This window comes from Entelurus aequoreus, linkage group LG08 (assembly GCF_033978785.1).
Source record: "Entelurus aequoreus isolate RoL-2023_Sb linkage group LG08, RoL_Eaeq_v1.1, whole genome shotgun sequence".
Taxonomy (NCBI): domain Eukaryota; kingdom Metazoa; phylum Chordata; class Actinopteri; order Syngnathiformes; family Syngnathidae; genus Entelurus; species Entelurus aequoreus.
Window position 1 is genome coordinate 67598595 of NC_084738.1, and position 27871 is coordinate 67626465.

General features: G+C 40.7%; 1 protein-coding gene across 5 annotated transcripts in view; it reads left to right on the forward strand.

The window, feature by feature from the left end:
- rc3h2 (ring finger and CCCH-type domains 2) overlaps nucleotides 1-24599 on the forward strand; it is an 89627-nt gene extending 65028 nt beyond the window's left edge. For 4 of the 5 annotated variants that reach the window (XM_062057144.1, XM_062057145.1, XM_062057148.1 and 1 more), the window contains 6 exons: nucleotides 9843-9971; nucleotides 11589-11769; nucleotides 11943-12018; nucleotides 13121-13361; nucleotides 14411-14573; nucleotides 20112-24599. In XM_062057144.1, coding sequence (XP_061913128.1) covers nucleotides 9843-9971; nucleotides 11589-11769; nucleotides 11943-12018; nucleotides 13121-13361; nucleotides 14411-14551 — 768 coding nt within the window. In that variant the 3' untranslated portion in view covers nucleotides 14552-14573; nucleotides 20112-24599. The remainder of the gene's footprint in view (nucleotides 1-9842; nucleotides 9972-11588; nucleotides 11770-11942; nucleotides 12019-13120; nucleotides 13362-14410; nucleotides 14574-20111) is intronic. The other variant, XM_062057147.1, reaches the window with a different exon arrangement.
- Nucleotides 24600-27871: the final 3272 nt, after the last annotated feature.

Genomic DNA, 27871 nt, shown 5'->3' on the forward strand with positions numbered 1-27871 from the left:
AAAGCCGTCTTTGTACTCCCCCCGCAATCTGGGTACAACTTTTTAAACGGTACCATGATTTAAAGTAGCCTTGCATAAAGCCGTCTTTGTACTCCCCCGCAATCTGGGTATGACTTTTTAAACGGTACCATGATTCAAAGTAGCCTTGCATAAAGCCGTCTTTATTCTCCCCCGCAATCTGGGTAAGACTTTTTAAACGGTACCATGAGTCAAAGTAGCCTCGCATAAAGCCGTCTTTGTACTCCCCCGCAATCTGGGTACGACTTTTTAAACGGTACCATGATTCAAAGTAGCCCTGCAATAAAGCCGTTTTTGTACTCTCCCGCAATCTGGGTACGACTTTTTAAACAGTACCATGATTCAAAGTAGCCTTGCATAAACATGTCTTTGTACTCCCCCCGCAATCTGGGTACGACTTTTTAAACGGTACCATAATTCAAAGTAGTCTTGCAATAAAGCCGTTTTTGTACTCCCCCACAATCTAGGTACGACTTTTTAAACGGTACCATGATTTAAAGTAGCCTTGCATAAAGATGTCTTTGTACTCCCCCCCCCAATCTGGGTACGACTTTTTAAACGGTACCATGATTCAAAGTAGCCCTGCAATAAAGCCGTCTTTGTACTCCCCCGCAATCTGGGTACGACTTTTTAAACGGTACCATGATTCAAAGTAGCCTTGCATAAAGCCGTCTTTGTACTCCCCCGCAATCTGGGTACGACTTTTTAAACAGTACCATGATTCAAAGTAGTCTTGCAATAAAGTTGTTTTTGTACTCCCCTGCAATCTGGGTACGACTTTTTAAACAGTACCATGATTCAAAGTAGCCTTGCATAAACATGTCTTTGTACTCCCCCGCAATCTGGGTACGACTTTTTAAACGGTACCATGATTCAAAGTAGCCCTGCAATAAAGCTGTCTTTGTACTCCCCCGCAATCTGGGTACGACTTTTTAAACGGTACCATGATTTAAAGTAGCCTTGCAATAAAGCCGTCTTTGTACTCCCCCGCAATCTGGGTACGACTTTTTTAAGCGGTACCATGATTCAAAGTAGCCTTGCATAAAGCCGTCTTTGTACTCCCCTGCAATCTGGGTATGACTTTTTAAACGGTACTTTGATTCAAAGTAGTCTTGCAATAAAGCCGTCTTTGTACTCCCCCGCAATCTGGGTACGACTTTTTTAAGCGGTACCATGATTCAAAGTAGCCTTGCATAAAGCCGTCTTTGTACTCCCCTGCAATCTGGGTACGACTTTTTAAACGGTACTTTGATTCAAAGTAGTCTTGCAATAAAGCCGTTTTTGTACTCTCCCGCAAACTGGGTACGACTTTTTAAACGGTACCATGATTCAAAGTAGCCTTGCATAAAGCCGTCTTTGTACTCCCCCCGCGCAATCTGGGTACGACTTTTTAAACGGTACCATGATTCAAAGTAGCCTTGCATAAAGATGTCTTTGTACTCCCCCGCAATCTGGGTATGACTTTTTAAACGGTACCATGATTCAAAGTAGCCTTGCATAAAGCCGTCTTTGTACTCCCCCGCAATCTGGGTACAACTTTTTAAACGGTACCATGATTCAAAGTAGTCTTGCAATAAAGCCGTTTTTGTACTCCCCCGCAATCTGGGTACGACTTTTTAAACGGTGCCATGATTCAAAGTAGTCTTGCAATAAAGCCGTCTTTGTACTCCCCCGCAATCTGGGTACGACTTTTTAAACGGTACCATGATTCAAAGTAGCCTTGCATAAAGCCGTCTTTGTACTCCCCCGCAATCTGGGTACGACTTTTTAAACGGTACCATGATTCAAAGTAGTCTTGCAATAAAGTCGTTTTTGTACTCCCCTGCAATCTGGGTACGACTTTTTAAACAGTACCATGATTCAAAGTAGCCTTGCATAAACATGTCTTTGTACTCCCCCGCAATCTGGGTACGACTTTTTAAACGGTACCATGATTCAAAGTAGCCTTGCATAAAGCCGACTTTGTACTCCCCCGCAATCTGGGTATGACTTTTTAAACGGTATCATGATTCAAAGTAGCCTTGCATAAAGATGTCTTTATACTCCCCCGCAATCTGGGTACGACTTTTTAAACGGTACCATGATTCAAAGTAGCCTTGCATAAAGCCGTCTTTGTACTCCCCCGCAATCTGGGTACGACTTTTTAAACGGTACCATGATTCAAAGTAGCCTTGCATAAAGATGTCTTTGTACTCCCCTGCAATCTGGGTGTGACTTTTTTAAAATAGTACCATGATTCAAAGTAGCCTTGCAATAAAGATGTCTTTTGTTTTCCCCAGCAATCTGGGTACGACTTTTTAAACGGTACCATGATTCAAAGTAGCCTTGCATAAAGCCGTCTTTGTACTCCCCCGCAATCTGGGTACGACTTTTTAAACGGTACCATGATTCAAAGTAGCGTTGCATAAAGCCGTCTTTGTACTCCCCCCGCGCAATCTGGGTACGACTTTTTAAGCGGTACCATGATTCAAAGTAGCCTTGCATAAAGATGTCTTTGTACTCCCCCGCAATCTGGGTACGACTTTTTAAACGGTACCATGATTCAAAGTAGCCTTGCATAAAGATGTCTTTGTACTCCCCCGCAATCTGGGTACGACTTTTTAAACGGTACCATGATTCAAAGTAGCCTCGCATAAAGCCGTCTTTGTACTCCCCCGCAATCTGGGTATGACTTTTTAAACGGTATCATGATTCAAAGTAGCCTTGCATAAAGCCGTCTTTGTACTCCCCCGCAATCTGGGTACGACTTTTTAAACGGTACCATGATTCAAAGTAGCCTTGCATAAAGATGTCTTTGTACTCCCCTGCAATCTGGGTGTGACTTTTTTTAAATAGTACCATGATTCAAAGTAGCCTTGCATAAACATGTCTTTGTACTCCCCCGCAATCTGGGTACGACTTTTTTAAGCGGTACCATGATTCAAAGTAGCCTTGCATAAACATGTCTTTGTACTCCCCCGCAATCTGGGTACGACTTTTTAAACGGTATCATGATTCAAAGTAGCCTTGCATAAAGATGTCTTTATACTCCCCCACAATCTGGGTACGACTTTTTAAACGGTACCATGATACAAAGTAGCCTTGCATAAAACCGTCTTTGTACTCCCCCGCAATCTGGGTATGACTTTTTAAACGGTACCATGATTCAAAGTAGCCTTGCAATAAAGCCGTCTTTGTACTTCACCGCAATCTGGGTACGACTTTTTAAACGGTACCATGATTCAAAGTAGCCTTGCATAAAGATGTCTTTGTACTCCCCTGCAATCTGGGTGTGACTTTTTTAAAATAGTACCATGATTCAAAGTAGCCTTGCAATAAAGCCGTCTTTGTACTCCCCCGCAATCTGGGTACGACTTTTTAAACGGTACCATGATTCAAAGTAGCCTTGCAATAAAGCCGTCTTTGTACTCCCCCGCAATCTGGGTACGACTTTTTAAACGGTACCATGATTCAAAGTAGTCTTGCAATAAAGCCGTTTTTGTACTCTCCCGCAATCTGGGTACGACTTTTTAAACGGTACCATGATTCAAAGTAGCCTTGCATAAAGCCGTCTTTGTACTCCCCCGCAATCTGGGTACGACTTTTTAAACGGTACCATGATTCAAAGTAGTCTTGCAATAAAGCCGTTTTTTGTACTCCCCCGCAATCTGGGTACGACTTTTTAAACGGTACCATGATTCAAAGTAGTCTTGCAATAAAGCCGTTTTTGTACTCTCCCGCAATCTGGGTACGACTTTTTAAACGGTACCATGATTCAAAGTAGCCTTGCATAAAGCCGTCTTTGTACTCCCCCGCAATCTGGGTACGACTTTTTAAACGGTACCATGATTCAAAGTAGTCTTGCAATAAAGTCGTTTTTGTACTCCCCTGCAATCTGGGTACGACTTTTTAAACGGTACTTTGATTCAAAGTAGTCTTGCAATAAAGCCGTTTTTGTACTCTCCCGCAAACTGGGTACGACTTTTTAAACGGTACCATGATTCAAAGTAGCCTTGCATAAAGCCGTCTTTGTACTCCCCCCGCGCAATCTGGGTACGACTTTTTAAACGGTACCATGATTCAAAGTAGCCTTGCATAAAGATGTCTTTGTACTCCCCCGCAATCTGGGTATGACTTTTTAAACGGTACCATGATTCAAAGTAGCCTTGCATAAAGCCGTCTTTGTACTCCCCCGCAATCTGGGTACGACTTTTTAAACGGTACCATGATTCAAAGTAGTCTTGCAATAAAGCCGTTTTTGTACTCCCCCGCAATCTGGGTACGACTTTTTAAACGGTGCCATGATTCAAAGTAGTCTTGCAATAAAGCCGTCTTTGTACTCCCCCGCAATCTGGGTACGACTTTTTAAACGGTACCATGATTCAAAGTAGCCTTGCATAAAGCCGTCTTTGTACTCCCCCGCAATCTGGGTACGACTTTTTAAACGGTACCATGATTCAAAGTAGTCTTGCAATAAAGTCGTTTTTGTACTCCCCTGCAATCTGGGTACGACTTTTTAAACAGTACCATGATTCAAAGTAGCCTTGCATAAACATGTCTTTGTACTCCCCCGCAATCTGGGTACGACTTTTTAAACGGTACCATGATTCAAAGTAGCCTTGCATAAAGCCGACTTTGTACTCCCCCGCAATCTGGGTATGACTTTTTAAACGGTATCATGATTCAAAGTAGCCTTGCATAAAGATGTCTTTATACTCCCCCGCAATCTGGGTACGACTTTTTAAACGGTATCATGATTCAAAGTAGCCTTGCATAAAGCCGTCTTTGTACTCCCCCGCAATCTGGGTACGACTTTTTAAACGGTGCCATGATTCAAAGTAGCCTTGCATAAAGATGTCTTTGTACTCCCCTGCAATCTGGGTGTGACTTTTTTAAAATAGTACCATGATTCAAAGTAGCCTTGCAATAAAGATGTCTTTTGTTTTCCCCAGCAATCTGGGTACGACTTTTTAAACGGTACCATGATTCAAAGTAGCCTTGCATAAAGCCGTCTTTGTACTACCCCGCAATCTGGGTACGACTTTTTAAACGGTACCATGATTCAAAGTAGCGTTGCATAAAGCTGTCTTTGTACTCCCCCCGCGCAATCTGGGTACGACTTTTTAAACGGTACCATGATTCAAAGTAGCCTTGCATAAAGATGTCTTTGTACTCCCCCGCAATCTGGGTACGACTTTTTAAACGGTACCATGATTCAAAGTAGCCTTGCATAAAGATGTCTTTGTACTCCCCCGCAATCTGGGTACGACTTTTTAAACGGTACCATGATTCAAAGTAGCCTCGCATGAAGCCGTCTTTGTACTCCCCCGCAATCTGGGTATGACTTTTTAAACGGTATCATGATTCAAAGTAGCCTTGCATAAAGCCGTCTTTGTACTCCCCCGCAATCTGGGTACGACTTTTTAAACGGTACCATGATTCAAAGTAGCCTTGCATAAAGATGTCTTTGTACTCCCCTGCAATCTGGGTGTGACTTTTTTTAAATAGTACCATGATTCAAAGTAGCCTTGCATAAACATGTCTTTGTACTCCCCCGCAATCTGGGTACGACTTTTTTAAGCGGTACCATGATTCAAAGTAGCCTTGCATAAACATGTCTTTGTACTCCCCCGCAATCTGGGTACGACTTTTTAAACGGTATCATGATTCAAAGTAGCCTTGCATAAAGATGTCTTTATACTCCCCCACAATCTGGGTACGACTTTTTAAACGGTACCATGATACAAAGTAGCCTTGCATAAAACCGTCTTTGTACTCCCCCGCAATCTGGGTATGACTTTTTAAACGGTACCATGATTCAAAGTAGCCTTGCAATAAAGCCGTCTTTGTACTTCACCGCAATCTGGGTACGACTTTTTAAACGGTACCATGTTTCAAAGTAGCCTTGCATAAAGATGTCTTTGTACTCCCCTGCAATCTGGGTGTGACTTTTTTAAAATAGTACCATGATTCAAAGTAGCCTTGCAATAAAGCCGTCTTTGTACTCCCCCGCAATCTGGGTACGACTTTTTAAACGGTACCATGATTCAAAGTAGCCTTGCAATAAAGCCGTCTTTGTACTCCCCCGCAATCTGGGTACGACTTTTTAAACGGTACCATGATTCAAAGTAGTCTTGCAATAAAGCCGTTTTTGTACTCTCCCGCAATCTGGGTACGACTTTTTAAACGGTACCATGATTCAAAGTAGCCTTGCATAAAGCCGTCTTTGTACTCCCCCGCAATCTGGGTACGACTTTTTAAACGGTACCATGATTCAAAGTAGTCTTGCAATAAAGCCGTTTTTTGTACTCCCCCGCAATCTGGGTACGACTTTTTAAACGGTACCATGATTCAAAGTAGTCTTGCAATAAAGCCGTTTTTGTACTCTCCCGCAATCTGGGTACGACTTTTTAAACGGTACCATGATTCAAAGTAGTCTTGCAATAAAGCCGTTTTTGTACTCCCCCGCAATCTGGGTACGACTTTTTAAACGGTACCATGATTCAAAGTAGCCTTGCAATAAAGCCGTCTTTGTACTCCCCCGCAATCTGGGTACGACTTTTTAAACGGTACCATGATTCAAAGTAGCCCTGCAATAAAGCCGTCTTTGTACTCCCCCGCAATCTGGGTACGACTTTTTAAACGGTACCATGATTTAAAGTAGCCCTGCAATAAAGCCGTCTTTGTACTCCCCGCAATCTGGGTACGACTTTTTAAACGGTACCATGATTCAAAGTAGCCTCGCATAAAGCCGTCTTTGTACTCCCCCGCAAACTGAGTACGACTTTTTAAACGGTACCATGATTCAAAGTAGCCTTGCATAAAGCCGTCTTTGTACTCCCCCGCAATCTGGGTACGACTTTTTAAACGGTACCATGATTCAAAGTAGCCTTGCATAAACATGTCTTTGTACTCCCCCGCAATCTGGGTACGACTTTTTAAACGGTACCATGATTCAAAGTAGCCTTGCATAAAGCCGACTTTGTACTCCCCCGCAATCTGGGTATGACTTTTTAAACGGTATCATGATTCAAAGTAGCCTTGCATAAACATGTCTTTATACTCCCCCGCAATCTGGGTACGACTTTTTAAACGGTACCATGATACAAAGTAGCCTTGCATAAAACCGTCTTTGTACTCCCCCGCAATCTGGGTATGACTTTTTAAACGGTACCATGATTCAAAGTAGCCTTGCAATAAAGCCGTCTTTGTACTTCACCGCAATCTGGGTACGACTTTTTAAACGGTACCATGATTCAAAGTAGCCTTGCATAAAGATGTCTTTGTACTCCCCTGCAATCTGGGTGTGACTTTTTTAAAATAGTACCATGATTCAAAGTAGCCTTGCAATAAAGCCGTCTTTGTACTCCCCCGCAATCTGGGTACGACTTTTTAAACGGTACCATGATTCAAAGTAGCCTTGCAATAAAGCCGTCTTTGTACTCCCCCGCAATCTGGGTACGACTTTTTAAACGGTACCATGATTCAAAGTAGTCTTGCAATAAAGCCGTTTTTGTACTCTCCCGCAATCTGGGTACGACTTTTTAAACGGTACCATGATTCAAAGTAGCCTTGCATAAAGCCGTCTTTGTACTCCCCCGCAATCTGGGTACGACTTTTTAAACGGTACCATGATTCAAAGTAGTCTTGCAATAAAGCCGTTTTTTGTACTCCCCCGCAATCTGGGTACGACTTTTTAAACGGTACCATGATTCAAAGTAGTCTTGCAATAAAGCCGTTTTTGTACTCTCCCGCAATCTGGGTACGACTTTTTAAACGGTACCATGATTCAAAGTAGTCTTGCAATAAAGCCGTTTTTGTACTCCCCCGCAATCTGGGTACGACTTTTTAAACGGTACCATGATTCAAAGTAGCCTTGCAATAAAGCCGTCTTTGTACTCCCCCGCAATCTGGGTACGACTTTTTAAACGGTACCATGATTCAAAGTAGCCCTGCAATAAAGCCGTCTTTGTACTCCCCCGCAATCTGGGTACGACTTTTTAAACGGTACCATGATTTAAAGTAGCCCTGCAATAAAGCCGTCTTTGTACTCCCCGCAATCTGGGTACGACTTTTTAAACGGTACCATGATTCAAAGTAGCCTCGCATAAAGCCGTCTTTGTACTCCCCCGCAAACTGAGTACGACTTTTTAAACGGTACCATGATTCAAAGTAGCCTTGCATAAAGCCGTCTTTGTACTCCCCCGCAATCTGGGTACGACTTTTTAAACGGTACCATGATTCAAAGTAGCCTTGCATAAACATGTCTTTGTACTCCCCCGCAATCTGGGTACGACTTTTTAAACGGTACCATGATTCAAAGTAGCCTTGCATAAAGCCGTCTTTGTACTCCCCCGCAATCTGGGTACGACTTTTTAAACGGTACCATGATTCAAAGTAGTCTTGCAATAAAGCCGTTTTTTGTACTCCCCCGCAATCTGGGTACGACTTTTTAAACGGTACCATGATTCAAAGTAGTCTTGCAATAAAGCCGTTTTTGTACTCTCCCGCAATCTGGGTACGACTTTTTAAACGGTACCATGATTCAAAGTAGTCTTGCAATAAAGCCGTTTTTGTACTCCCCCGCAATCTGGGTACGACTTTTTAAACGGTACCATGATTCAAAGTAGCCTTGCAATAAAGCCGTCTTTGTACTCCCCCGCAATCTGGGTACGACTTTTTAAACGGTACCATGATTCAAAGTAGCCCTGCAATAAAGCCGTCTTTGTACTCCCCCGCAATCTGGGTACGACTTTTTAAACGGTACCATGATTTAAAGTAGCCCTGCAATAAAGCCGTCTTTGTACTCCCCGCAATCTGGGTACGACTTTTTAAACGGTACCATGATTCAAAGTAGCCTCGCATAAAGCCGTCTTTGTACTCCCCCGCAAACTGAGTACGACTTTTTAAACGGTACCATGATTCAAAGTAGCCTTGCATAAAGCCGTCTTTGTACTCCCCCGCAATCTGGGTACGACTTTTTAAACGGTACCATGATTCAAAGTAGCCTTGCATAAACATGTCTTTGTACTCCCCCGCAATCTGGGTACGACTTTTTAAACGGTACCATGATTCAAAGTAGCCTTGCATAAAGCCGACTTTGTACTCCCCCGCAATCTGGGTATGACTTTTTAAACGGTATCATGATTCAAAGTAGCCTTGCATAAACATGTCTTTATACTCCCCCGCAATCTGGGTACGACTTTTTAAACGGTACCATGATTCAAAGAAGCCTTGCATAAAGCCGTCTTTGTACTCCCCTGCAATCTGGGTACGACTTTTTAAACAGTACCATGATTCAAAGTAGCCTTGCATAAACATGTCTTTGTACTCCCCCGCAATCTGGGTACGACTTTTTAAACGGTACCATGATTCAAAGTAGCCTTGCATAAAGCCGACTTTGTACTCCCCCGCAATCTGGGTATGACTTTTTAAACGGTATCATGATTCAAAGTAGCCTTGCATAAAGATGTCTTTATACTCCCCCGCAATCTGGGTACGACTTTTTAAACGGTACCATGATTCAAAGTAGTCTTGCATAAAGAGGTCTCTAAATCCTGCCCGAGGTCTTTTCCGTTAAACATTTAACATGCTTGCATAACACTCCAGGAAAACTGTATCAACTTGATGAGAGCCAACCAACATAATAACACATTACCTACTGTACAATGTCTGCTGTCATCTTCATCAAACACTTTCCAACAAGATGCTATGAATGAAAGCTAATTCATTGATTGTCCAAATGAACTCTTTGCAGTTGAAGACAGCAAACTAGTCAAATCTAATCACCAATCAAACAATGGTTGTGGAGATAAGGTGAAGTGTTTGATGCATGGTCCGTGCAGCATGTGGACGTGTTGTGTGCGGGATGTCGCCTGAGAGGACAGGACGGCTCGGTGCGCTTCTCGCCGTGGTCATGTGACGCCTCCTCGGGGCCCGACACGCCTGCGGCGCGCTCCTGCCTGGAGCAGACGGTACGTAGACAGATATTATACTTCAATACGTGCTGGTTCATGGTGGTGTGGTGTCCACATTGGGGCCCCAACTTCATCAACAAAAAATACTACAAAAATAATATATTGCTATACAGTATTCATATATATATATATATATATATATATATATATATATATATATATATATATATATATATATATATATATATATATATATATATATATATATTTATATATATTTATATATATATATATATATATTTATATGTGTATAAATATATATATATATATATATATATATTTTTATATATATATATATATATATATATATATATATATATATATATATATATATATATATATATATATATATATATATTTATATATATATATATATATATATATATATATATATATATATATATATATATATATATATATATATATATATATATATATTTATATGTGTATAAAAATAATAATTTTAAAATAAATACAAAATTATTAATGTTGAATCATTTAAAACCCTAATTTAGTACATACTCAACATACCAATATGTATTATTTAATGCTGCATGATATATATTATTTAATAAATAATCAGTGATCACAAAAAAACAGTACAAAAATATTGAATGATGAAGTTTCAAAATAAGTTTAAGTAAAAATATTACGTGTAAATATCAAAATAAATAAACAATAATATACCGTATTTAAGGTTGAATAATTTAAAACCCTAAACTACTACGGACACAACATATCAATATATATTTTAATATGTAAAATTTGTGTTGATCAAAAATACTACAAAAACACAATTTTACTGGAGAGTATTATGATGAATATAAATGAACATATTATGAATATTACAAAAATCTAATAATAGAAAAGATATGAATAATGTATTGTATTTAAACTTCAATAATTTAAAACCCTAAACTACTACGGACACAACATATTTATATATATTATTTAATGCTGCATGAAAAATAATAGTCCAAAAATAATTTGTGATAGCAAAAAAAATACTACAATATTTTATTATGACGTTTAAAAAAAATAAAAAATTAAAATAATACATATAAATAATAAAATAAATGAAAAATAATGTACTGTTTTTAACGTTGAATAATTTAAAACCCAAAACTACTACGGACACAACATATTAATATATATGATTTAATACTGCATGAAAAATAATTGTTTTCAAAAATAATACAATATTTTGTCATGAAGTTTCAAAATAAAAACATTTAAATAATACACATAAATCGTAAAATAAATGAAAATGAAAATGCTGTATTGAACATTGAATAATTTAAAACCCTAAACTACTACAGCTGCAGCATATTAATATATATTATTTAATACTGCAGTAAATATACTATTTTTTTAAAAATACTACAAAAACAACTTTTACTGAACACAATGAAGGCTAACACAAACACCACATTAAATAACATGTTATTCATTCTTTGCACTGCCTTGCAAATTGTATCGCAGCCCGTCTAGGCAGCACACACACACACACACACAAACACACTATGGCGGGAGTATTGCGCCCTCTCCTGGCGGTTGTGTTTCTGGTCACATTCTTCCATGATCAGCGTCAAACTGTTCTCCGGTCTCGCGTAGGAGGCAGGAAGCTGTCCAAGGCCATGGCTGCACTCGTCAGATCACTACAGGCGCCTCAAGGAGGAGGACCCCATCATCCCCTTCAGCGAGGGGCCCATCATCTCCAAGTGGGGCGCCATATCCAGGGCATCCCGCTCGGGGTGCCACACCACTGACCCCGTCCTGGCCACCAGCTTTAAAGGTGAGGACCACCAACAGCATTTTGCTCTAAGGTTATCATCACTTTGCTCCACAGAAATGCAAACCCAGCGTTAATACGTGCAAAATAGTTTAGGACGAAAGTTTTTTCTAAATCATAAACAGCGGTAAGGTTTTCATGTCCAAAAAACTACAGTAACTGCGGAACTGTTCCAGATTGCAACTCTCAGGTGGAGCACAGGTGGAGCTCCAGAGGATCCGACTCTTCCAGTCACTCCACTTTCATCCACAGGTAAAACCATTCATTTGTTTATTTCAGCATGTTAGCATTTTAGCCACTTTTGTATCGGGCATTTTTATTGGGTGCTAGCATATCAACTGTTAGCATAATGACATTTTAGCACATTTTTGTGCTATAAAAGTCAAAGTCACGGTCATTTTACGTGGAACCATCTTGTAAACATGCCAACTGTTAGCATGTTAGCCAATTTTGCAGGCAGTAAACTACAAATCAAGGATAGCATATTGGTGCTATCTTGTTAGCATTTGAAGTGTTAGCATGATAACATTCAAGCCAACTATTTCAGGTATAAAACTTAAAGTCATGGATTTCGTTACTTGGTGCCTTTTTGCTAGCATGTCAACTGTTAGCATGATGACATTTTAGCACATTTTTGTGGTATAAAAAGTCAAAGTCACGATAATTTTACGTGGCACCATCTTGTAAACATGCCAACTGTTAGCATGTTTGCCAATTTTGTAGGCATAAAACTAGGATATTGGTACATGGCGCTATCTTGCTAGCATGTTAACTGCTAGCGTGATAATATTTAAGACAATAATTTTAGGCATAAACCTTAAAGGCATGGCTATTGTTACACTGTGTCAACTTACTAGCATGGTAACTGTTAGCATGTTAGCATTTTAGCCAATTTTATAAGCAGTAAACTAAAAGTCAAAGATATAGTTATTTGGTGCTATCTTTTTAACACTTAGCATTGTAATTGTTAGTATGATAACATTTAAGCCGATTAAAGGTGTAAAACTTAAAATCGAGGATATTGTTACATGGTGCCATCTTGCTAGCATGGTAACCGTTAGCATGCTAAGCCTATTTTATGGCTGTAAAAATAGACGTTGAAGATATTTTTACTTGGCATCATCTAGTTAGTAAGTTAGCATGCTAACTGTTAGCTTGATAACATTCTAGCTAATCATCTTAAGTGCTCAACTTAAAGTCATGGATATTGTTATTTAGTGCCATTTGCTAATGAGCTAACTGTTAGCATTTTAGCTAATTTTGCGTATTTTCAAGCCGGTTAGGCTGGTTTGTCAAGATTGGTCCCACAAGGAGAAAGTTCTATTGCTAGCAAACATCTCTGTTTTCTTTCAAGTGACTTTGTGCTCCGGTGTGGCTGCAGCGGGCGACTTAGTGCAGCGGATCTGCATCAGCACTCGCCCAGCCAGCGTCTGGTCTTCAGCCGGGATCAGGATCAGGATCAGGACCAGGATCAGGACGGAATCATCTTCTACCAGGATGACCACCACCAGGAGTCTGGCCAGCACCGGGACATTGAGCTGAAACTGTGCGCCCTGGACCTGGAGGACCCGGACGCCCAGGAGCTGAACCGTCAGGTAAATCCTTGGAAAAGTAAGGGAAATGTAATTAATCTGTTCCAAAGTCAAGCTGTGGCCACCACAGAATCTTTCTTAACTGTACAGGCAATGCTTGTAGTGACACTTACCTGTCATACAAGTGTAAAAATAAGTTAACCACAGTGTTGGGGACGTCTCTGCGCTGCTGACCTGTCTCCGCTCGGGATGGTCTCCTGCTGGCCCCACTATGGACAGGACTCTCACTATTATGTTATATCCACTATGGACTGGACACTCACACTATTATGTTAGATCCACTATGGACTGGACTCTCACAATATTATGTTAGATCCACTATGGACTGGACTCCCACTATTATGTTAGATCCACTATGGACTGGACTCTCTCTCTATTATGTTAGATCCACTATGGACTGGACTCTCACAATATTATGTTAGATCCACTATGGACTGGACTCTCACACTATTATGTTAGATCCACTACGGACTGGACTCTCACAATATTATGCTAGATCCACTATGGACTGGACTCTCACAATATTATCTTAGATCCACTAAGGACTGGACTCTCACACTATTATGTTAGATCCACTATGGACTGGACTCTCACTATTATGTTAGATCCACTATGGACTGGACTCTCACACTATTATGTTAGATCCACTATGGACTGGACTCTCACTATTATGTTAGATCCACTATGGACTGGACTCTCACTATTATGTTGGATCCACTATGGACTGGACTCTCACAATATTATGCTAGATCCACTCGACGTCCATTGCACCGGTCGCCCGGGGGCGGGGGGTCCCCACGTCTGCGGTCCCCTCCAAGGTTTCTCATTGTCCCATTGGGTTGAGTTTTTCCTTGCCCTGATGTGGGATCTGAGCCGAGGATGTCGTTGTGGCTTGTGCAGCCCTTTGAGACACTCGTGATTTAGGGCTATATAAGTAAACATTGATTGATTGATTGATTGAGTGTAATAAAACTAAAGACCTGGTTCCATCTATCATGTACAAAGGAGTTGGTCCTAAACCTAATTGTCCTTTTGTATTTTGGGCCTCTCAGGAGCCAACAGACCATTCCTCCCCGTATTCCGAGGATGCCGCCAGCCTCCTCCCCCTATCTTTGGGGGAGCAACGCCATGGTGACAACCCATCCACGGACAAGACGGACGCCCACCTGCTTAAAAAGATGGCCTTCAGGTGACTTGTGAAGTCATCGTAGTAACGTGAGTCAAGAGACTGAGGACCGCATGTTAGCCAATTTTTGCATGCTAAGCGTTAGTTCCAGGGGTGTATAGGATGCCAGGGGGGATAATATAGTAAGTACCTCTGTAGTGGGGGCCCATCATGTTCGTTTTTGGATATCTCCTCCTGCCTTTGTTCCCACCTGACACTCAACTCTCACCTGTGGCTCCCCACAGCTGTAACATGTGCAGCAGCCAGACCCCAAGCAACCGCTTTGGCAAGCGGGGAAAAATAAGTAGACGCTAGCCAGTCGAGTCTTCAAACCTCCGGTGAATAAACTGGGATCTGTATAACCTAACATGTGAAGACTGGCTCCGACAGACTGTGCTGATGAAACCACACGACTGGTTCACTGGTGGTTCTAGAAAAGCATCATGGAGCGCAACCATAGCACAGTGAGACAGTAACACCACTGCTGGACATCCACTGCATGCCGGCCCGTCTCCGGCCGCCTAGACCTGATCGTGCCACCGGACCCAGATGGACATGGGAGAGAGAGTGAGGCTGACGAGCGTGCCTCCACCTCACTCACTTTAACGCGCAAGTCATGACTTTACCTGCATCCCTTCACCCTCAGCCCTGCGGCGAGGGACGAGTGGCAAAGCGACAGGTAGGGACTCACTGGCAGTTGTAGTCACAACACTAAGTGTAGGCTGCTCAGGCCAGGTCACTTTCCAGTGAAACAAGACAGCGCTGGAATTCGGCAGCCACTTGAGCAAGAAAGCAGTCCAAATCAGGACAGCACTGCTTCCCATGGATCTGGGGAAGAATGCTCTAAAAGGTACCCTAATAATTGCCTATCTCACCTCTCCTTGTCCGGCATGCTGCGGCTGGCGGGGGTCCCATACCAGGGGTAAAAAAAGAATGTGCGCAGCCTCCTGGACCGTGCTGGGACACACTGGCCTGAGAGACTGGTCGCACACATTGCCAGCTAAGTGGAACACTACAAGGTGCAGGTAGCTGCCCTCAGTGAGACTAGTCTAGCAGAGGAAGGACACCTGACAGAGTAGTCTGCCGACTTAACATTCTTCTGGATCGGAACAGGACAGAAGAGAGAGGCAGTAGTCGGTTTTGCCTTGAAGTCCAACCTGGTCAACAAGCTAACAACTCATCCGAAGGGGCTTAACGATCGCCTGATGACTGCCCACCTCCCCATACCGAAGAATAATTTTTCCACACTGAGTAGCGCCTCGGCCCTCACAATAACCAACCTAGACGAGGTGAAAGACAAATTGTATGAGGATATGTTTGAAGGACACCATTGCGGCAATGCCTCGTACGGACAAGCTTATAATTCTCGGAGACTTTGACCACCGTGTCGGCATACTCCGTGGGAGGGAGTGGGAGGAAAACACGGCGTGGGCAAGTGTAACACCAATGGTCTCCTCCTGTTGGAGACCTGTGCTGTCCATGAACTTCTAATCACCACCACAGTCTTTCGTCTGCCCTACCCTAATAAGACGTCATGGATGCACACATGCTCAAAGCATTGCACATGCTAGACTACGTCATCATCAGGCAAAGAGACAGAAAAGACGTGTGTCACAAAGACCATGTGGGCCGCGGAATGCTGGACAAAACATTGCCTGCTGATCTCCAAGGTGAACTGACGAATCACTCCACCAAGTGCCCAAACGACTAAATGTTACTAGGCTCAGAAATGATCTTGTGAAGCAGAAACTGGCTGAGGAGTTTGTAAACAAGCTGACATTACCCAACATAGACCCTGACGCCAACGTGGAGACAGAGCGGCCGCGTCTTCCTGATGCTGTGTACGTAAGCACCTCGATTAGTTGGATGAAAACAACAGTCGCATCCAGTCTGTACTTGGGAACAAACAGCGACTTCATCACCCGTCCTCTGCCTCCAAGAGAGACGCCTTCAGCATTGCCAGAACAACAGTCCGGTCGGAACTTCGCCAAATACAAGACGATTGGTACAGTGGGCTAGCTAATACCATCCAGGCCTACGCAGAGAAAAAAGATAAGAAGAAATTTAACTGCGTTTCAAGGCCGTTTTTGGTCCCACCACATTTGGATCGCTCCCACTCCTGAGCACAGATGGGAACACACCGATCTCAGACAAGGAAAATTGAGCGCTAGGCCGATCACTTTGACAACATCCTCAACAGCCCTTCAACCATTAACGAGGCAGCCATTGCTCGACTCCTGCAGGTCCCAGGTAATGACTCACTGGATGATCCACCAAACTGACCAAAAAGTCACCAAAGTCATCAGGGGTTTGTCCAGTGGCAAGGCACCTGGTGACGACTCGATTCCAGCTGAGGTCGATGTTTCTGGTGGCCAAATGCTGACCGACAGTCTCTTCACCTCAATGCGGACCCAGGAAGAGCTGCCTCAATCATTCAAAGACATGTCAATCATCCACCTTTACAGGCGAAAGGGAAACAGGAACTTCTGTTGAATCTCCAGGCTCTCCATCGCTGGGAAGATTCTGGCTCGTGCTCTGCTGAACCTGCTCAACGCACATCTGGAACTCGAGCTACTCCCAGAAAGCAAGTGTGGCTTCCGCACGAGCAGCAGCACCGTTGACATGATCTTCGCAGCTCCAGTCAGGATCAGAACATCGGACTGTCACCTCCTTCGTGGATCTAACAAAAGCTAACAAAAACTAAAAGTCAAGGTTATTGTTACTTGGTGCTATCTTGCTGGTGTGTTACCTATTAGTATAAGCTAATAGGTAACAGGTAATAGGTAACAGCTAATAGGTATAAGCATCGACTGCAGCGCATGGTACGTGCTGCTGAGAAGGTGATTGGCTGCAAACTCCCACCCCTCCAGGACCTGTTCTCCTCCAGGACCAGGAGGCGTGTGGGCCGCATCACAGCTGACTCTACTCACCCTGGTCACAAACTATTCTCCCCTCTCCCCTCAGGCAGGAGACTAAGGTCCATCCAGACCCACACCTCCCGCCACCTGAATACTTTTTTCCCCTCGGCCATCAGGCACATGAACAATAACAAGATCTGATAGCTCAGTTACAGCTCATGTTACTACATATTCTGTGTTATATGTGTTTTATGTTGCACCATTGCGGCAAGTAAAATTCCTAGTTTGTGAACCCGTTCTCAAACAATGGTAATAATTCTGATACTGAATCAGAATTCTGATTCTGAACATGCTAATTGTTACCAGTTTAGCCATTTTTAATATAAAACGAAAAGTCAAGATTATTGTTACTTGCCGCTATCTTGCCAGCATTCTAAATATTAGCATGCTAGTATTTTAGACAATCCTGTAAGTATAAAACTACAAGTCAAGGTTATTGCTACTTGGTGCTATCTTGCCGGGGTGTTAACTGTTAACATGCTAATTGTTACCATTTTAGCCATTTTTTTGGTATAAAACTAAAAGTCCATATTATTGTTACTTGCCGCTGTCCTGCTAGCATGCACTGTGTTAGCATGCTGATGTTACCATTTAGCCATTTTTTTGGTATAAAACTAAAAGTCCATATTATTGTTACTTTGCGCTGTCCTGCTAGCATGCTCTGTGTTAGCATGCTGATTGTTACCATTTAGCCATTTTTTTGGTATAAAACTAAAAGTCCATATTATTGTTACTTGGCGCTGTCCTGCTAGCATGCTCTGTGTTAGCATGCTAATTTTTACCATTTAGCCATTTTTTTGGTATAAAACTAAAAGTCCATATTATTGTTACTTGGCGCTGTCCTGCTAGCATGCTCTGTGTTAGCATGCTGATGTTACCATTTAGCCATTTTTTTGGTATAAAACTAAAAGTCCATATTATTGTTACTTGGCGCTGTCCTGCTAGCATGCTCTGTGTTAGCATGCTGATTGTTACCATTTAGCCATTTTTTTGGTATAAAACTAAAAGTCCATATTATTGTTACTTTGCGCTGTCCTGCTAGCATGCTCTGTGTTAGCATGCTAATTGTTACCATTTAGCCATTTTTTTGGTATAAAACTAAAAGTCCATATTATTGTTACTTGGCGCTGTCCTGCTAGCATGCTCTGTGTTAGCATGCTAATTGTTACCACTTAGCCATTTTTTTGGTATAAAACTAAAAGTCCATATTATTGTTACTTGCCGCTGTCCTGCTAGCACGCTCTGTGTTAGCATGCTGATTGTTACCATTTAGCCATTTTTTTGGTATAAAACTAAAAGTCCATATTATTGTGACTTTGCGCTGTCCTGCTAGCATGCTCTGTGTTAGCATGTTAATTGTTACCATTTAGCCATTTTTTTGGTATAAAACTAAAAGTCCATATTATTGTTACTTGGCGCTGTCCTGCTAGCATGCTCTGTGTTAGCATGCTAATTGTTACCACTTAGCCATTTTTTTGGTATAAAACTAAAAGTCCATATTATTGTTACTTGCCGCTGTCCTGCTAGCACGCTCTGTGTTAGCATGCTGATTGTTACCATTTAGCCATTTTTTTGGTATAAAACTAAAAGTCCATATTATTGTTACTTGCCGCTGTCCTGCTAGCACGCTCTGTGTTAGCATGCTGATTGTTACCATTTAGCCATTTTTTTGGTATAAAACTAAAAGTCCATATTATTGTTACTTTGCGCTGTCCAGCTAGCATGCTCTGTGTTTGCATGCTAATTGTTACCATTTAGCCATTTTTTTGGTATAAAACTAAAAGTCCATATTATTGTGACTTTGCGCTGTCCTGCTAGCATGCTCTGTGTTAGCATGCTAATTGTTACCATTTAGCCATTTTTTTGGTATAAAACTAAAAGTCCATATTATTGTGACTTTGCGCTGTCCTGCTAGCATGCTCTGTGTTAGCATGCTAATTTTTACCATTTAGCCATTTTTTTGGTATAAAACTAAAAGTCCATATTATTGTTACTTGCCGCTGTCCTGCTAGCATGCTCTGTGTTAGCATGCTGATTGTTACCATTTAGCCATTTTTTTGGTATAAAACTAAAAGTCCATATTATTGTTACTTGGCGCTGTCCTGCTAGCATGCTCTGTGTTAGCATGCTAATTGTTACCATTTAGCCATTTTTTTGGTATAAAACTAAAAGTCCATATTATTGTTACTTGCCGCTGTCCTGCTAGCATGCTCTGTGTTAGCATGCTAATTGTTACCATTTAGCCATTATTTTGGTATAAAACTAAAAGTCCATATTATTGTGACTTTGCGCTGTCCTGCTAGCATGCTCTGTGTTTGCATGCTAATTGTTACCATTTAGCCATTTTTTTGGTATAAAACTAAAAGTCCATATTATTGTTACTTGGCGCTGTCCTGCTAGCATGCTCTGTGTTAGCATGCTAATTGTTACCACTTCAGCCATTTTTTTGGTATAAAACTCAAGGTCAAGATTTTTGCTACTTGGCGCTATCTTGCTAGCATGCAAAGTGTTAACAGGTTAGCATTTTAGCCAGATATCTGTCCACTCTACATAGATTTCCTAACACAAACAAACAGTTTACATCCAAAAGAATGATTTAATGCACAAACCTTTTCTTGTTGCGGTTGTCAGGAGGCTAAAAAAGCACTCTTGTCCTTTTTCTCCCCCCAGAGAGCGGCTGTCTCCTGCGGGCGTGGCGTCAAGCTGGTGCTGAGGACCGGAACCCAAAGACCAGGCGGTGGCTCGTCGCCTCGGTCTTGCCCGGAAGCGACGATACTGCTCGGTGGAAGCTAAGCTAAAGCGTTTGGAGGAGGAAGGTATCCTTCTGGGACTTGGATGGATGACGTTGGATGTTTGTTTACCATCCAGCTGCCGTGGTTTAACACAACACCTTTTGTTATATTTGTGCCCTAAACAATACTTTTAAAGTACTTTTTAATAGTGCCCTGACAACATTGTACTTACCGTACTCCCCTTCTTCTTTGGCAGCCTTGCATGGCAATATGTTAGCATGTTAGCACGTTAGCCTGGTGTCGCTTTGTGGTCTTTAATCCCAGTTAGCTGTTAGCAGACCTCCGCCAAGGCTTCAGCACACAAAATCAGGCAGTTTTTTTTGTGTACTTTGTAGTTCCTAACTTCTGTGAAGTTGTTTGTCGAAGTATTTTTGTATCAGGACAAAACGTATTTTCGCGCTCGGACAACGCAATTAGGAAAAGGAATTATTATTTTAGCGGGAAACATTCTACGTTGTGCTGTATTTTTTCATACATTCGTATTTTTTGCCGAGAAAAATGTCCTCATTTTTTTCACCACACATTTCGGGGTCGAGGGGAAAATCCAGAGAGAATTGTGATGCCCCGCTTTTATAGGCATGACTTTACCACATCTCTGAATTCATTGTCCACTTGAACAAATGAAAAGACTAAACTGCAGAGAGTACCAGGCACCTGCCAGTGGTAAATACATCTAGATTTGACAGTAATACTTGGTGACGTAATACGTGAGTAATTTCCACATATGTGTACTTGATGTTGTTTATCTTTCTGACAACTTTCACTACGTTTCCAACCTAAAATGGGTGCTTTTACTCTGATACGTTTCTCCGTTGCTCCAAAATAAAAGTTGCGTCGTGACGTAATGTAAATGATGAAATATTTGCCCTTTGATACTTAAGTACAATAAATGTCAGGTAGAAGTCTTTCAAATAAGTCATTTTCTGGTCATGTTTTTAAATGTTGCTTTCAAGTACGTGACACAAGGCTGCATCTAATAGGAACTATTAAGACACTTATTCTGCGTACAAATGTATTTTTTTTAAATATATCAATTGTCTATATTTTCATGAATAATGCTACCATAAAATATATACAGGATTTTTTTTTTGTCTGTAGTTTTTTGACAAAGCATATCTGTTTTGCGTGATATTACAACTTTATTACAGTTATTTACCCCCGCTTTCTTTTTGTATGTGTGAGCTGCACTTGACTGTAAACGTCAGCTTTACAGATGCCACATCTTTTAATTGCACAAGGAACACACACACACACACACACACACACAGACACGCACACACATTTATATACACATTTATACTGTGTATATATATATATATATGTATATATATTATACACATAATATATATATATACAGTATATGCATGTATATATATATTATATACATATATGTATACATACATTTAATATAATATATATGTATGTATGTATGTATGTATGTATATATGTATGTTTTATTATTATTAATATTTATTGTTATATTTTATTTATTCTAGACTTTTTATCATTTTTTTAGCATCCGTGTCAAGTTGATTAAATAATACACATTATTAATAATATTAATTCTATGTATTTTCACCAACAATGTAACAAAAATATATTTTTGAATATTAGATATATTACGTATTATTATTTTTGTCTATAAGTCTTTGAAAAATGTTGCCTTTTTATGTGATATTAGAGCTTTATTACAGTAATATTTGTAAACCCCCCCCCCCCCCCCCCGCTCTCTTTTTGTATACGTTAGCTGCACTTGACTGTAAACATCCGCTTTGCAGATGACAAATAAATAAATAAAGTTATACATACACTACCGTTCAAAAGTTTGGGGTCACCCAAACAATTTTGTGGAATAGCTTTCATTTCTAAGAACAAGAATAGACTGTCGAGTTTCAGATGAAAGTTCTCTTTTTCTGGCCATTTTGAGCGTTTAATTGACCCCACAAATGTGATGCTCCAGAAACTCAATCTGCTCAAAGGAAGGTCAGTTTTGTAGCTTCTGTAACGAGCTAGACTGTTTTCAGATGTGTGAACATGACTGCACAAGGGTTTTCTAATCATCAATTAGCCTTCTGAGCCAATGAGCAAACACATTGTACCATTAGAACACTGGAGTGATAGTTGCTGGAAATGGGCCTCTATACACCTATGTAGATATTGCACCAAAAACCAGACATTTGCAGCTAGAATAGTCATTTACCACATTAGCAATGTGTAGAGCAGGGGTCACCAACCTTTTTGAAAGCAAGAGCTACTTCTTGGGTAGTGATTAATGCGAAGGGCTACCAGTTTGATACACACTTAAATAAATTGCCAGAAATAGCCAATTTGCTCAATGTACCTTTAACTCTATGTTATTATTAATAATTAATGATATTTACACTTAATTGAACGGTTTAAAAGAGGAGAAAAGATGAAAAAAATGACAATTAAATTTTGAAACATAGTTTATCTTCAATTTCGACTCTTTAAAATTCAAAATTCAACCGAAAAAAAGAAGAGAAAAACTTAAAAAAAAGAATTTATGGAACATCATTAGTAATTTTTCCTGATTAAGATTAATTTTAAAATTTTGATGACATGTTTTAAATAGGTTAAAATCCAATCTACACTTTGTTAGAATATATAACAAATTGGACCAAGCTATATTTCTAACAAAGACAAATCATTATTTCTTCTAGATTTTCCAGGACAAAAATTGTAAAAAAAATTCAAAAGACTTTGAAATAAGATTTTAATTTGATTCTACAGATTTTCTAGATTTGCCAGAATAATTTTTTTGAATTTTAATCATGATAAGTTTGAAGAAATATTTCACAAATATTCTTCGTCGAAAAAACCGAAGCTAAAATTAAGAATTAAATTAAAATTTATTTATTATTCTTTACAATAAAAAAAAAAAATTTACTTGAACATTGATTTAAATTGTCAGGAAAGAAGAGGAAGGAATTTAAAAGGTAAAAAGGTATATGTGTTTAAAAATCCTAAAATCATTTTTAAGGTTGTATTTTTTCTCTAAAATTGTCTTTCTGAAAGTTATAAGAAGCAAAGTAAAAAACATAATGTATTAATTTAAACAAGTGAAGACCAAGTCTTTAAAATATTTTCTTGGATTTTCAAATTCTATTTGAGTTTTGTCTCTCTTAGAATTAAAAATGTCGAGCAAAGCGAGACCAGCTTGCTAGTAAATAAATAAAATTTAAAAAAATAGAGGCAGCTCACTGGTAAGTGCTGCTATTTGAGCTATTTTTAGAACAGGCCGGCGGGCTACTCATCTGGTCCTTACGGGCTACCTGGTGCCTGCGGGCACCGCGTTGGTGACCCCTGGTGTAGAGTGTATTTCTTTAAAGTTAAGACTAGTTTAAAGTTATCTTCATTGAAAAGGACAGTGCTTTTCCTTCAAAAATAAGGACATTTCAATGTGACCCCAAACTTTTGAACGGTAGTGTATATATATACATTAGTGCGGCGTTAGAGACATATCAGGTAGATTTACTTTCATGGTTATTATTATTAACTATTAATATTTATTATTATTATATACCTTTTTAATATGAGATAGGCTCCAGCACCCTCCGCGACCCCAAAAAAGGGACAAGCGGTAGGAAATGGATGGATGGATGGATGGATAATATATATATTTTTAGCCTCTCTAAGTTTTGTTTTGTGATGCAGAGGTGATTTGTTCAGGTGGACAACACATCCACCTGCTGATGACATGTTCTATTATTTGAGGCCCGGCGTCTAAATGCAGCATTTTGCTGATTCTGCCTTCACTTGTCGCCGTCCAACTTGCACAACGTTGTTATTTCCTTTGTAAGAGTTTGTTATTTACGTGGTGACTTTACGATGCGATACTGTACGGCGATATCGGTGTTTTATATCGGCCGATACGGAAACTCCCTGCTATTTGGGCTGCCCTATGGAAAATCAGGAGCGTGAGGTGTTGTGCACATGCCCACTGTGTGAGCTGCGCGCTCGATCATTCCTGTTGGATATGTCTGTATTAGACACTTTCATGCAAGAGATGCTACACATCTGTCACTGTATCACCGCTTAGGCGGCCATCATTGGATTTATCTGTTGAATTCAATGTGTGAACCTACTGGGGTCAAAGAATACTACTACTACTACTAATAATAATACTGTTATGTATTCCATGTATTTCCTTGGAAATGTGAAAGTGCTGCCTTTGACTTAACACCGTGCAGGAGTACAAAAGTCGACATGATGATTGTACTCCTTGTTGATGTTTTTCTTGCACTTGTTTTGACTTTTTCCGCACCTGCGGGGACATATTGAGGCGGTGACGGATCATTTCTGCACATGTGAAACTGCATGCATTAAATAAAGTGACTTTTAGTGGCTCTTTTCTTTGACGTGTGCTTGTCGTGACACTGTACAAACACACGGGGGCGCTGTGTCTTGTCCGAATGATGCTAACTTTCTATCTGCAGCCGGTCACTTCCGGGTCATGTGACTTGGTACTTGACACATTAGCATACTAGCCCGGTAATGTAATATATATCTATAACATATACATATGTATACATATTTATTATCATTTTGCTAGAACATATTTCACTCAAACTTCACAGTGGAAGGAAAAAAAAACACCTTGCAATTGCAATTTGTAATCAGAACCAGAAATACTTTAATGATCCCCGAGGATTAAATGAAGATTTTCAGCACAATCCCATTCAAGAGCAGACAAACATTACAGGGGGACAGAACAGGATCAAACATTACAGGGGGACAGAACAGGATCAAACATTACAGGGGGACAGAACAGGATCAAACATTACAGGGAGACAGAACAGGATCAAACATTACAGGGGGACAGAACAGGATCAAACATTACAGGGAGACAGAACAGGATCAAACATTACAGGGGGACAGAACATGATCAAACATTACAGGGAGACAGAACAGGATCAAGCATTACAGGGGGACAGAACATGATCAAACATTACAGGGAGACAGAACAGGATCAAACATTACAGGGGGACGGAACAGGATCAAACATTACAGGGGGACAGAACAGGATCAAACATTACAGGGAGACAGAACAGGATCAAACATTACAGGGGGACAGAACAGGATCAAACATTACAGGGAGACAGAACAGGATCAAACATTACAGGGGGACAGAACAGGATCAAACATTACAGGGGGACAGAACAGGATCAAACATTACAGGGAGACAGAACAGGATCAAACATTACAGGGAGACAGAACAGGATCAAACATTACAGGGGGACAGAACATGATCAAACATTACAGGGAGACAGAACAGGATCAAACATTACAGGGAGACAGAACAGGATCAAACATTACAGGGGGACAGAACATGATCAAACATTACAGGGAGACAGAACAGGATCAAACATTACAGGGGGACAGAACAGGATCAAACATTACAGGGGGACGGAACAGGATCAAACATTACAGGGAGACAGAACAGGATCAAACATTACAGGGAGACAGAACAGGATCAAACATTACAGGGTGACAAAACAGGATCAAACATTACAGGGAGACGGAACAGGATCAAACATTACAGGGAGACAGAACAGGATCAAACATTACAGGGGGACAGAACAGGATCAAACATTACAGGGGGACAGAACAGGATCAAACATTACAGGGAGACAGAACAGGATCAAACATTACAGGGGGACAGAACAGGATCAAACATTACAGGGAGACAGAACAGGATCAAACATTACAGGGAGACAGAACAGGATCAAACATTACAGGGGGACAGAACAGGATCAAACATTACAGGGAGACAGAACAGGATCATATATTACAGGGGGACAGAACAGGATCAAACATTACAGGGGGACAGAACAGGATCAAACATTACAGGGGGACAGAACAGGATCAAACATTACAGGGGGACAGAACAGGATCAAACATTACAGGGAGACAGAACAGGATCAAACATTACAGGGGGACAGAACAGGATCAAACATTACAGGGAGACAGAACAGGATCAAACATTACAGGGAGACAGAACAGGATCAAACATTACAGGGGGACAGAACATGATCAAACATTACAGGGAGACAGAACAGGAACAAACATTACAGGGAGACAGAACAGGATCAAACATTACAGGGGGACAGAACAGGATCAAACATTACAGGGAGACAGAATCAATCAATCAATCAATGTTTATTTATATAGCCCTAAATCACAAGTGTCTCAAAGGGCTGCACAAGCCACAACGACATCCTCGGTTCAGATCCCACATCACGGCAAGGAAAAACTCAACCCAAAGGGACAATGAGAAACCTTGGAGAGGACCGCAGATGTGGGCGACCGGTGCAATGGACGTCAAGTGGATCTAGCATAATATTGTGAGGGACCAGTCCATAGTGGATCTAACATAATAGTGAGAGTCCAGTCCATAGTGGATCTAACATAATATTGTGAGAGTCCAGTCCATAGTGGATCTAACATAATATTGTGAGAGTCCAGTCCATAGTGGATCTAACTTAATAGTGAGAGTCCAGTCCATAGTGGATCTAACATAATAGTGTGAGAGTCCAGTCCATAGTGGATCTAACATAATAGTGTGAGAGTTCAGTCCATAGTGGATCTAACATAATAGTGTGAGATTCCAGTCCATAGTGGATCTAACATAATAGTGAGAGTCCAGACCATAGTGGATCTAACATAATAGTGTGAGAGTCCAGTCCATAGTGGATCTAACATAATAGTGTGAGAGTCCAGTCCATAGTGGATCTAACAAAATAGTGAGAGTCCAGTCCATAGTGGATCTAACATAATAGTGAGAGTCCAGTCCATAGTGGATCTAACATAATAGTGTGAGAGTCCAGTCCATAGTGGATCTAACATAATAATGTGAGAGTCCAGTCCATAGTGGATCTAACATAATAGTGTGAGAGTCCAGTCCATAGTGGATCTAACATAATAGTGAGAGTCCAGTCCATAGTGGATCTAACATAATATTGTGAGAGTCCAGTCCATAGTGGATCTAACATAATATTGTGAGAGTCCAGTCCATAGTGGATCTAACTTAATAGTGAGAGTCCAGTCCATAGTGGATCTAACATAATAGTGTGAGAGTCCAGTCCATAGTGGATCTAACATAATAGTGAGAGAGTCCAGTCCATAGTGGATCTAACATAATAGTGTGAGAGTTCAGTCCATAGTGGATCTAACATAATAGTGTGAGAGTCCAGTCCATAGTGGATCTAACATAATAGTGAGAGTCCAGACCATAGTGGATCTAACATAATAGTGTGAGAGTCCAGTCCATAGTGGATCTAACATAATAGTGTGAGAGTCCAGTCCATAGTGGATCTAACAAAATAGTGAGAGTCCAGTCCATAGTGGATCTAACATAATAGTGAGAGTCCAGTCCATAGTGGATCTAACATAATAGTGTGAGAGTCCAGTCCATAGTGGATCTAACATAATAATGTGAGAGTCCAGTCCATAGTGGATCTAACATAATAGTGTGAGAGTCCAGTCCATAGTGGATCTAACATAATAGTGAGAGTCCAGTCCATAGTGGATCTAACATAATAGTGTGAGAGTCCAGTCCATAGTGGATCTAACATAATAGTGAGAGAGTCCAGTCCATAGTGGATCTAACATAATAGT